This window comes from Sminthopsis crassicaudata, chromosome 1 (assembly GCF_048593235.1).
Source record: "Sminthopsis crassicaudata isolate SCR6 chromosome 1, ASM4859323v1, whole genome shotgun sequence".
In the NCBI taxonomy this organism is placed as follows: Eukaryota; Metazoa; Chordata; class Mammalia; order Dasyuromorphia; family Dasyuridae; genus Sminthopsis; species Sminthopsis crassicaudata.
The window spans coordinates 635,387,588-635,400,087 of record NC_133617.1 but is presented as its reverse complement, the minus strand read 5'-3'; the positions used below and the strand labels follow the sequence as shown (position 1 = coordinate 635,400,087).

General features: G+C 36.9%; 1 protein-coding gene across 1 annotated transcript in view; it reads right to left on the bottom strand.

The window, feature by feature from the left end:
* The window catches only part of MLANA (melan-A), a 25,558-nt gene extending 13,335 nt beyond the window's left edge, over positions 1 to 12,223 (bottom strand). Inside the window, exons 1-2 of the mRNA XM_074282870.1 lie at positions 12,131 to 12,223; positions 9,881 to 9,979 (exon numbers count right to left, since the gene is read on the bottom strand). Of these exons, the coding sequence (XP_074138971.1) occupies positions 9,881 to 9,954 (74 nt within the window). The 5' untranslated portion in view covers positions 9,955 to 9,979; positions 12,131 to 12,223. The remainder of the gene's footprint in view (positions 1 to 9,880; positions 9,980 to 12,130) is intronic.
* Between the last annotated feature and the right edge of the window lie 277 nt (positions 12,224 to 12,500).

Here is a 12,500-nt window from a genome sequence, read left to right as displayed (position 1 = left end):
TAAAATTTATATAATCAAATTAAAGGATAAGCACATTGTGAGTATTTTATCTATTATTGCATTCTCAGCACTGACCCCAATATCTTGCTTTTAATAAATGTTTTGTTTAAACAAATTTTAAAATGACAAGTAAAAAGAATTCAGAGAAACAGAGGAAGGCTTATATGAACTAATGCATTGTAAATAAAGATATTTAAGAACAATATACCCAATGAAAACAAAAATGTAAATGAACAAAAGTCTGCTTAATTACTATGGACAATGCTGGTTCCAGATAGAAGGTACAGATTTTTTCTTTTAGTAAACTAGCAAAGAAAAAATAATCAAGACATGTACCAGAGAATATTTTGTTTAATTGGGGCTTTTTTAGGGGAAAAAAACTTTGTAAGGCAATATTTGTTATAGGTATATAAGTAATTAATCTATCAAAATAGATATTAATTAAACAATATATGGAGTCACTGAGAAACAAGACTGAAGGCTTTTCTGAACGGTATCTTTAACAACCCTATTTTGCCTGAGTATGCAGTCCTCTGAGATAAAAGCATTGGCACCAGAAACAATCTATAGTTGGAAACAGAGAAACAGAAATCAAAGTCTTCATGAGCCATGAAGAAAACATACTGCAACATTTAAGGATGTGAAAACAACCTATGGGAATTCTGAAGCAAATGATCAATGCCTACTAATTACATTTCATTATTTGTCCATTTTATTAGCCTTTTTTATATCACAAAGAGAATGATCTTCAGTAAACTTTCAAAACTGCATTGTTAGGGAATAAAAAGTCTCTAGCCAAAATATTCCTGTTTTTTTTTCCCACAAGAAGACAAGTGAGAATTTTATCATTCTGTGGGTTCTTCTGAGCTAGATAATTAGCAAAATATTTGATATTTTGATCTGATATATCTGATATATTTTATATCTGATATTTGGGAAGTATTTTATTGGTAATATTTTATGTTACTTTTTCAAATTGACCTCTTCTTCCACTGTCCTGGAGAAGAATTAACTGTTCCATTTGCTGTAATATTTGCCTCCTTCACATATTTTGGAATTTAATTTCAATTAACTTCCTCTTGCACAGGTTGAAAAAATATAGAAATGCCCTATATTTCAGCAATCAACAGAACTATCAAAATCAATGTGAGATATCATTGTCACTCTATATTTCTAGATCAAAAAGATAACTCCCTCTTCCCTTCCTGATGGATGTCCAGAACACTTTCTAACATAACAGAATCAATCTATGAAACTATATAGCGGACCTGCCATCTTTTACCAATCTCAATGAAGGAATGAATGAATCCTTTCCTTTAGAGCCACAACTTCCATAGTGGGGACTCCCTGTCCATTTGAGTCACAACTGGCTCCCTCATCCTTTGCCCCCTTTTGGAAATTTCTAAGAAATAATTTATATAGCCCTGTCCAGTTGCCCTAGAGGAAAATAGAAGAAAAAAAAAGAAAATAAATGGTAAGAGGAGGAAAATGGATCTCTGAATCCTAAAAGACTCAGTGATAGATTCTGATTCAATCAGGATGCTGATATAAATATATCTCTAGATATGTATATGTATATACACACACATATAAGATCAAGCCAAATAACATTTATTAAATATTCATTAAATGCCAAGCATGGATCGCTAGATGGCACCATAGTGCACAGAGTGCCAGCCTGAAGTAAGGAAAATATCTTTCTGACTTCCAACTTGGCTCAGACGCTTACTAGCCGCCTTCCACAATCTGCTCCAACATTCCTCTCCAGGCTTAACTCCACACTTCTCCCTTCCACGTATTCTATTTTCTATACAAACAAGATTACTTTCTACTCCCTTTTTTCCATAATAAATTGCTTCAACTGTAAAATGGGATTTATAATAGCTCTTATCTCTCAGAATTTGTTGTGAGGATCAAATAAGATCTATTTCTAAAGTGCTTACATAGTACCTGGCACATAGTCAGCACTAAAAAATGTTTTCCTTCCTTCCTATTCTTACATATCCTAGATTATCACTGCTGTTGTTGAGAGGTTTTTTTCACTGTTTTTTGTTTTTTTTTTCTTAAACCACCGGGGCATTTTTATTTAAGTCAGAATGCTTTGGGGGAGGAGGTCAAAAATAGGTGGTTCTAGACTTCAGGTTCTTCAATAAAATGAAGCATTAGAGTAAATGATCACTAAGGTTCCTTCTACGTCTATATTCTGTGATCTTTACTGTCCTAAAATATGGATATTTTGTTTTTTGCTTAATATAATAATAATTGTAACATAACGTGTTGACAAAGAAGTATCTAACAAATGGTGAAGTCCCCCAGATTTGTTTTGGGGAGTGGAGGAGTTTATGAGAGTTCAGGTTTATGAGGGTCCAGGTCACTACTACCATAAATTATAAAATGTTATCTTTGCTGAATAAAAAAAGCAAAATCAAGAGAACACTGTATATAGTAAGATCAAAATGATTCCAAGAGTAACTGAATTGTCAAGCTCTTCTAAATAACATGAACAGTCAAATCAACTATGAAGGACTTATGGAGAGAAAAGCTATCCACCTCCAGAGAAAGAACTGGTTTATGGAAATATGTATTGTGTGATTCCACATATATAGATGGATAGATACACATACATTTATATATGTATGTGTATGTGTGTGTGTGTGTGTGTGTGTGTGTGTGAAATGTTGGCTTTCTCTAATGCAGAGTTAGAAGGAAGAAAGGGAGATAATCAGGAATTCAAAATGTAACAAAAATAAATATAAAATTAAATAGATAAAATGCTTATTGACTCTTTTATTTTCAAAGATTATCTTTAAGGCACTACAATCTTAGTGATCAACCTTAGCGATCGCAGGTGGTGAAAATTCAGCATTAACTGAATACATGGCCAGGTACAGCCTGGTGCTATTGGAGACCTGAGAAGAGAAAATCTGAAGCAATCACCAGGAGGAGTGCAATAATGAAATCCTGAAGGGAAGAATAGAAAGAACGCTGCTAATATTAGGCAACAAATTTGTAGTGAATCCAGTTTAACTGGTTGTGTGCCTTCTTCAGAAAAAGCTTGTGTATAACCCGGATTGGACTCCAGGCACCAGAGGCACTGGGACAATGGACAAGGGATTCAAGAGGAAAGGGAGGAATATAGCTGAGCTAATGATAGGGTTAGAAAGTGAACTAAAGCTAGAGTGATGGAGTAGGAGAGGAGAAGTAGATAAGAATGAGTGACTGTAGTTCAAAGGAGGCTCAGGGGGAATGAAGCATAGGGAGAGATGAAAGATAGGAGCTTGTATTCAGATAGAGAAATTTCAGAATTCTGATTCGAGCCCAGTACTCTACCAATATGCCATATTGCCAGTTATAGGATCCTACAAAACATCCATCTACAGAAACACAGAAACACACAATATATCACTGGAGCAGGGTTAGTATTGACTGAAACTACAGTTGGAATGGATTTTATTACTCTAAATCACACAGATTAGGAGAGACACTGAAAAGCTCTTGCAAGAGGAGGAATCAAAATGATGAAGCCTTTGAGTAGGTACCACAATATGAGGATTGAATAAATGAACTGGGGATATTTAAGCTGCCAAAGACTGAGAGAAAATAAGCATTGAGAGGGAAAATGTGATAACTGTCTTCAAATATTCAAAGGCTGTCACATGGAAGAGAGATTCAAAAATTTTCTTTGGTCTCAAAAGGCAGAAGCACGAAATATAGGTTGGATAGAAGAAAAAACTGTCTAAGCTAAAGTGAAATGGGAAGCGTTCCCCCTCACTAGACATCTTCAGACAAAAGCCTAGATGGTCACTTATTGTATTGTTGTGGGGAGGAGTCTTTGGGTTGAACCAGATGGCCACCGAGGTCGAGCCCAAATCTCAGATTCTGTGATTCTGTTGCCTGGTATTCAACACTCCCTACAACTTGATAGTCTAATCTCATTCCTCTCATGCATTCTCCACAATGGACTTTTTGCTGATGCTCATATACAAATTCTTCATGGGCTGGGACAACATTTCAGGTACATTTTTGTATTTCCTCCAATATATGACACAGTGTTTAGCACATGGTTTGTATTTAATCAAGATTTATAAGAATCCTAGATTCATAGTGGTACCCACAGACATCACCCTAAGGACAGTTGGAACAGGAAATAAAGTCACCAAGAATTATAGTTTGAGGATGATTTCAAAGAGGCCTGGAGAGACCTATATGAACTGATGTTAAGTAAAGTAGAACTAAGAGAACATTGTATATAGCAACAACAAAATATGATGATCAATTCTGATGGATGTGGCTCTTTTCAATAGTGAGGTGATTCAGGCCAGTTCCAGTGACCTTGTGATGGAGAGAGCCATCTGCACCCAGAGAGAGAACTGTGGGGACTGAGTGTGGATCACAACATAGTGTTTTCACTCTTTTTGTTGTTGTTTGCTTGCATTTTGTTTTTTCTCATTTTTTTCCATTTTGATCTGATTTTTCTTGACAGTGTGTGATAATTGTGGAAATAGGTATAGAAGAATTGCACATGTTTAACCTATTTTGGATTACTTGCTGTCTAAGCGGAGGAGGAAAAAATTGGAGCACAAGGTTTTGCAAGGAGGAGATGTTGAAAATTATCTACATATATGTTTTGAAAATAAAAAGATTTAATAAAAAAGGAAAAAATTATAAGTTGACATGGAGAAGAACAGAAACTAGATAACTATCTATTGGTATCATTAATTATAGAAAAAGATTTGTCTAGAGAACAGATTCAGCCTCCTATGGAGTCCTGTCTCTCAGCTGGGATGGTGTGCTGAGTTGATTTTTCTTTTGAAGTAAAGTTAAGTGACTTGCCCACAGTCACACAGCTAGTAAGTATCTGAGGCTGAGTTTGAACTCAGGTCTAATGGTCTATCCACTGGTACACCTAGCTGCTCCCCTGAATTTATTTTTAGGGAATAAAATAGTCATTTGAAGCCAAGAGCAAAGTTCAAAACCCTTTCTCTTATATGTATCTGTGGTATATTAGCCTATGAGATCCTCAAGAGCAGGAACTGGGATCTTTATTTTATTTCACTTTTTTTTTTTGGTTGTTTTGTTTGTTGACTCCACTGATGTATATTGGTCAGATTTGCTCAACTGTTGTTTTTTTCCTTTTCCTCTTAATTTTATATTAATTGTTACAAGGGGATAGCATGTCAAAGTCAACATGTCCATAACTGAATTCACTTTCTTTTCCCCAAGTGCATGTCACTTTTCCACTAATACTTCCCCCTTTTAATCATGTAGATTCACAACTATATATGTATATATCTGGCTTCCATCAAGTTTCAGCTAAAATCTCACCTCCACAGGAATTTTCTCAACCCATCTTAATTCTAGTGCCTTCCTTTGTAAATGATTTCCAGTGCTTCCTGGGTATAGCTCATTTGTACACAGTTGCTTGCATGCTGTCTCTCCCATTACATTAATTGCTTCTTGGGGTTGACGATTTTTTTGCCTCTCTTTGCATCTCCAGCATTTAGCACCTAGCAGGTGACCAATGTTGACTAACTGACTCATTCCCCACACCCAGAGTGCTTACTGAATAATTGTTTGATAGAAGAAGAGGGAAAACTATATTCATCAATGAAGATGATTAAAAGCAAAGGATATAGTATTTTTAAAATAACTAGCTTGGATCAGATGTTCTATACCAGCCCTTGTAATCTTTTCTCTAAATCCTGCTGTAAATAATGTAGTTAGTTATTCCCTTACCTAGCTTCCAAGAGAACAAAGCACCAAACTCTGGAACCTCCCCAGGGAAAGCATAAGACTGAAGAAAGATAATTTATTTATAGTAATATACAAGGCACTGCTAAATGGGCCCTTGAGAAACTACCCAATGGTTTTCACCAAATGAATTCAGCGTTCTACCAAAGCTATAACTAAAGCTGAATAACTGGGGCCTTCTCCTGGGGACCAACACCCCAGAGAGTATTCTTTCTGCATGTAGTCCTTTGGCCCTCCAGCTCTGAGCTGCATGTGGGACCCTTTCTTGTGTGTTTCCTTCATTCCCCTTCACTTTTCCTCCTTATTTTTTCACACTTATTCTACAACACTCATTTTCACACTCTCTCTGGTCCCTTCAAACTGGCTTGTTCTTCACACGTGACATTCCATCGTTTGCTTTCATGATTTTGTACTGACAGTCCTTCGTGTCTGAAATCTACTTTTTCTTCACCTCTACTTCTTAGAATCCTTAACTTTCTTCAGAATTCATTAGCTCTAACTTGTCAGTGTTCTCTCCCTTCTCAAATTACTTTGAATTTATTTTTCGTTTATCCCTCCCTATTCTCCCTGCTCCCCCATCCCCATAGAATAGACTTCAATGTTTTTCATTTCTGTCATTTGACCTCTAGGGCCTAGCACAGTGCCTCGCTCTTAGTAGGTATATGCTTTATGAATTATTCAAAATATTGATAAATCTTTGAAAAATATCAGGTCAAAATTCTATTTATCCTCATTTCTTTGGCGTCTGTAATTTTAAGTACTTAGGAACCACAAATTCAAGGGATAGGAGGGGCCTCCAACATTATTTAGTCCAAGGTATACACAAAATATAAATCCTGTTCACAACATTCCCAATTAATATTTAACTTCTGCTGAAAGATTTCCATGGATGAAGAACTTAACATTTTCTGAAGTGGCCCATTCCAATGTTATTTTCTTTAATATGTTGCTGAGTTGAACTCCAACAGATAATGAGATGAAGTCTGCCTCTATAATTGATTATGGAGGTCTATAATTGGGTTCCCTAGCTTTTTTCTAAAGAGGAGCTACTTTGGGCCTCCACAAAGTCTGATTAGTATTTTATTCCGTGCCTAGGACAAAGTAGACAATAATTGCTTGTTGACTTGACTTGATCTCTAGGCACCCATAGGGAAGAAGGAAAATATATAGACCCTGAGAGGATAAATTACTGACAAAGGGAAGCAGTACCTTCTCCTTTCTAGAGGGCTCTGAAATCTTCTGAAAAAAACCAATCTGTTGGTTAGAGATCACTAGGTCAGAAGACAGAATTGGAGATAATCAGAATTAGAAATCTTTCTTCCAGATCCACTTAGCTTGCCAGCATAGATAAGCCAAGCATTTGTGTAAGCATTGATGGCAGTTCCATGTCAATGTGTCTCATTATTGTGTCATTTGAGGCGTTGGGAAAGAGGTAAGATTACAGCATTCTCGTAGAATCCAGTCCGTAGTAGAGGCTTCCAGGGGAATAGGAAAGCAAATTCTAAACAAAAGCAAGGATTAGCAAGAGGTTGACAATGATCACCTAGACAACTCTGGCCTTGAAGTTGGAAATTGGTGGATATACACCCTCATTGTGCATCATACATCCCTGGCCCTCTGGCCCTTGTTTTGCCTTCAGGGATTCCTTAAGACTTATCTCTGTTTCACAGTAATTTGTATATCCAGGCTCTATCCCCACCGTGGAAAATAGGACATAGAAAGACAAGTAGGAAGAAGGTGTAAAGAAAGACCTCTCTGGATGTCAAAACTCAGTGGGAGATACTGAGCAATGGGAAGTACCCTGCCTAAGAGACATAGGTGAAAATTCCCCCTAGTGTACAAAGAGAAAACGTTCCCACAAAATCTGAGAAAGTCTTTTGTAGATTGGGGAATCGGGAAAAGATTGTGCAATCTTGTGCACAAGATTGACAAATCTGACAAGGAGAAGTGATTCTTCTCCCTCCTGGGAGCACATCAAAGAACAGAAAGATTAAGTACTTTGATGTTATCCTGGCCCTGAGCACGAAGAGTTATGACAATGTCAGTACCTCCCCTGGCTCAGGATTCCCTACGAAATTGAATTCCTGGGAAGGATCAACTTGTTGAGAACTACAGCAGCAAAGAGCCAGAGCCACCTGGACCCTTGGGATGAGGGTCCTGTTGGTCTTTCCTGGTCCAGACGTGGACAGCTAGCACCATCTCCTGGGAGAAAAAACAGCTGCGTCTATAGATTAAAAAGTCAAGTAATAGGAAGCAACTGGGACACAAAGCAGGGCTGCTGAGTCCCTAACCCTGCTCCTTGATGAATCACCAGCCAGGAAGAACTGTGAGTCCCACAGATGGCACCGCTCCCCACTGGGGGAAGATGAAAGGGACCCCTGTGGTCTGCAAATAAAAACTGTTCTAAGTCTGGTGCCAAATGAAATTGTCCTAAGAAAGGTTAAATTACTTGCCATTTTAAATAGCTGTCAATTGGACCTAGATCAGCATACTTCAGATCCTGTGTAATTCCTAAGGCACCACATGGTCCCTTCTCCACTTTCCACAAAGTGAGGAACACAAAAGTGAGGACTGCTATGTCCTACTCAGTCAAAATCTACTTTTTGGAGCCAAACCAAGGCTAAGGCAGACCGGAAAAAAAAAAAAAAAAAAAAAAAAAAAAAAAAAAAAAAAAAAAAAGCCCCATATAAAATGGGATAAAAGAACTTTTCCACGAAGTGAAATCTCATTTGAAGCTATGTGGTTAATCTAAGATTAGATGAATTCCTTCAATTACAGGTCCAAAAAAATTGCATTTTCATAGGTCAAGAGTGGGAAAAATATGTCCCTGTATAAGATTTTACCCTTGAAAACCCAGTTTTCTGGGATTCCCCTTGTTAACTGCTTGTCTGTTCAGTGGCCCACCTGCCACTTGAGTGATCATCAGGCTTTGAAGAAATCTCATTAGGAAGGAATTCTCGTTAGGAAAAGATTGGCAACTCCAGACCTGGACCTTTATAATGAAGATTTGCATTTGTAACTTAATCCTCTCAAGAATTATTGTAGCCATCTTTTCAAAGGCTCTGTATCTCCCGTCCAGGGTTTACAGAAAGGCATGTCATGAATGAGGAAATCTCATCTTCAGGATTTTCATTTAGAAAGCTCACCCACCTGTTACTAACCACCAGATTAAGAGAATTCCATCTGGTTGTGTATACGAGCAGATTTCACAGCTTGCCTGTTTCTGGATTTATCCCATTTTAAGGACTTTTCAAAGGACTCTCCACACTAGCCTGTGTTACAGACTTTGTTTTTCAGCTTCTTAGGAAGGCTGGATTGGCCTGCAAACTTGAGTTGTCCAGAGAGAATTGAATTTCTTGATAATCCCCCCAAATTAATAAATCCTAGTGTTAAATTTCATAGCTTAAAATTGCTCTAAAACTTTTGGCACACCCTATATAAAAATTTTTTTCTGGTTTTTTTTTTTTTGTTGTTGTTGTTGTTTTGTTTTGTTTTGGTTTTTTTCTGTTCCAAAAAAATCTTCAAAGACTACTATTACCTAGTAGAATTCAAACGTCTCTGGTCAGCATTCAAGGCCTTCCATAGTAGCTTATCTCTTGCCTTATCTCAAATCCCACCATATATTTATAGTCCAGCCAACACCACCACCCTCCCACACATGTCCCATGTCTTCTCACCTGGAATATCTTTGCTTTCCCTCTTTTCAAAGCTGACGATTATCCTCAATCACCTTCTTCCCTTACAGAATTCCTCCCAATTTTTAAGACCCAATTCAGATGCCCCCTTCTCTCTGGAGGCCTTGCCTGATCCTTCCCATAATTTCCTTTATTCTTCAGACCTCACTGAACCTTTTCTGTTCTAATTCTCCAACTATAAAGCTTTTAAACTCATATGGAGTTGTGTAACTGAATACGGGGGTTGTGAAGATTTTGGCAACAGTAAAAGGTTTCTGAATGCAGTGATTAAAAAATTAATTCCAAATAAAATGTAAAATGAATAGGAAGTATTTCTGGCAGCACAAACACAAGTACTGCAAAAATACCTTTATGGGCAAGTACATACATTCTATAGATTAAACCCCCATTTACAAACTAAAAGTTGAAAAACTTGAGTTGGGTTTTAGACTTACTCTTCTGCTGTAAGATGAGAAAACTTCTTTTTCTTGAGGTAAGCATGTATAAAGTGATCCTTTTCTTTTGGCATTTTGTGAAGGCAGAGTAAAAGTTACCTAAGATGAAAGATGACACAGATCATTTATTGAAACCAGGGTAAGTCGAGAGCCAACCCCTTTGGTCTTAGTATCAGAAAACCTTCATTCAACTGATGGCCCCAACAGTTACTTGCTGCACAAATTTTGGCAAATCTTTTAACCTGCAGAATCTATATTTTCTCACCATAAAATGGTGAGAAATGTACTTTTAGCAGGGTTTGTTTGGGTGGTTATTAGGAAACTTCTGCCATAGCAAAATAAAATGTGTCAACTTTTGAAAAATAAAAGAAAACTGGGGATGGGGGGGTAGAATTTGTACTCAGCCTTATAGGAGCATTGTGAGGGAACATTTTATAAATGAAAGGAGGTACGGGAAGAAAGGGAAAGAGGAAAAAAAGGAGAGGAGAGGAGAGGAGAGGAGAAGAAAAAAGGAGAAAGGAGGGGAAAGGAAAGGAATTTTTAATAAAAACTAATAATGGTGCAGTGAATAGAGCACTGACCCTCCAATCAGAAGGATTTGAATTCAAATTCAGTCTCAGATATTTAAGGACAAGTCACTTTACCCCAGTTGCCTCTCAAAATAATAATAAAAAATAATGAAGAGAATTTTTATTATTAAAAATAATAATACCTAGCAGTTACATGGTACTTTTAGATTTGCAAAGCACTTTATAAATATCATTTTGCTTGATCCTCATAACAACCTTAAAAATTAGGTACTCATATAACCATTTTATAGATGAAAAAACTGAGTCTAAGAAACATTAAATGATTTTTCCCAGAGTCACACAGCTTAGATAGAATTCAAACCCAGGTTTTTCTGACTACAGATACATGCTCTTATCCACTGTTCTACTTACCTGACAAGTCACATCCATGAGGGAATCCTTTGGCTACTTTAAGGATTTTTATGTCCTTTAATTGTCTTTAAAACCATAAGTCAAAGCAGAAAACAGGTGGAAATTTGTTCCCCTCCAGTATTTAACTTCTCTTCCCTTTTGACAGTCAACTAGTTCTGGTAATTCTCTGTTATTCAATCTCCATAGGGAGATTTATTAACGGCCATTGAATAGGAAGCTAATGAACTAGAAAGGGAAGAAGTTTAGCTGTATAAATGATCACTTCCATGGAGTATATGAAGGTAATTTACTTATCTTAGTCTCCAGACAAACTTTTATAGCTCAGATGAATAATGTAGCGACAGGGCTCTTATATCGTTGTTCCAAATTGTATAATCGCAAATCAATTCCTATTAAATCAATTTGTACTTGTAAACCCATAATTTACTCTCAGATTCTAATAAGATTGAAATTAAGAAGATTTTAACCTTAAAAAAAGAATTATGTGCTATGGGGAATTTTATAGAAGGTCATAGATAACCATCCTACAAGATGAAAAATCAAAAAGCCTTGTGCTCTGCCCCGTGAAGAATAGGTTCACACTGTGAAAAACTCTTAAAATTGCCTATGCAGGACCCTAGAAATCACCTAAGAGGGAAATGTTTTTACCTGAGGCCACCTGAGAAGTAAGTAGCTTGTATTAATAAGCAGCTAAAAATGTAATAATAGTTATAGTAACAATAATAATACTGTAATAATAGAATTACTAGCATGTATATATGACTAAGGCTTAAAGAAAGGAAAGATATCACTAGGAAAGAATAATTTAGCAGAGGAGAGAGTTCCTCAACCTTGATACTAGATAAAGAAACATTTTAAAGATTTTCAAAGAATTTTAAACATTCTTATCTTATTAATATTTATATTTTAATTATATTATTCGATATTATTTAAGTAATTGGAGGATGTTTTGGGGAGGGGTCCCAACAGAGGGGCAAAGTTGGGAAAAGCATCTAAGGTTCCAAGAAAGTATCTAAATAATTCTCTGATCTCCTTTTCAAGGAGAGAGAAGGAAGCAAAAGCTAAGGGGGAAAAAAGAGAAGGAGAAAAAAACATTTTCACAATTGTGGACCTAATGAGAATGGATGGAGACCTAATGCCCAACTTCATTGTCCACGTTTTTCTGAAAAACACTCAGGAGAGAAACTGAAGGTCACTGAAGGTCAACGCCTGTGTGAAAAAAGGTGAATGGTCAACAGGCCCATGTAGGACTTCCCGAAATGAGTATAAAAATTAAAGGAAGAAAATGCTGGCTAAGTAGAGCCCTTACCTGCTTGCAGATCTGCCTTCTGCTCGGTAGCTGGTGAGACATGTGATGATTAGTTCTCTTTTTCTTAATCTTTTGGTTTCTGAGTTTTATTCCCATGATGATCACGGGTTAGGATTCCCGAGACTGCAGCCTAAGGAATTTATTTAATTGGCGTGAAAGGAGCAAACTGAGAGGGACTTCTTCCCAACCTCACTCCTCTACTAGATTTCTTTCTTAAGCACCATGCCTTAAACCCAAGTCACTCTGGCTCTCACTGATTGGCCAACAATAGTTCATTGATTGACCAAAACGGTCCCGTTGGTTGTTGTTTGGGTCCTCATTGACTGAGAGTGAGTGCAAATAGCAATGGCTTCTGTTTTGGCCAGAAACC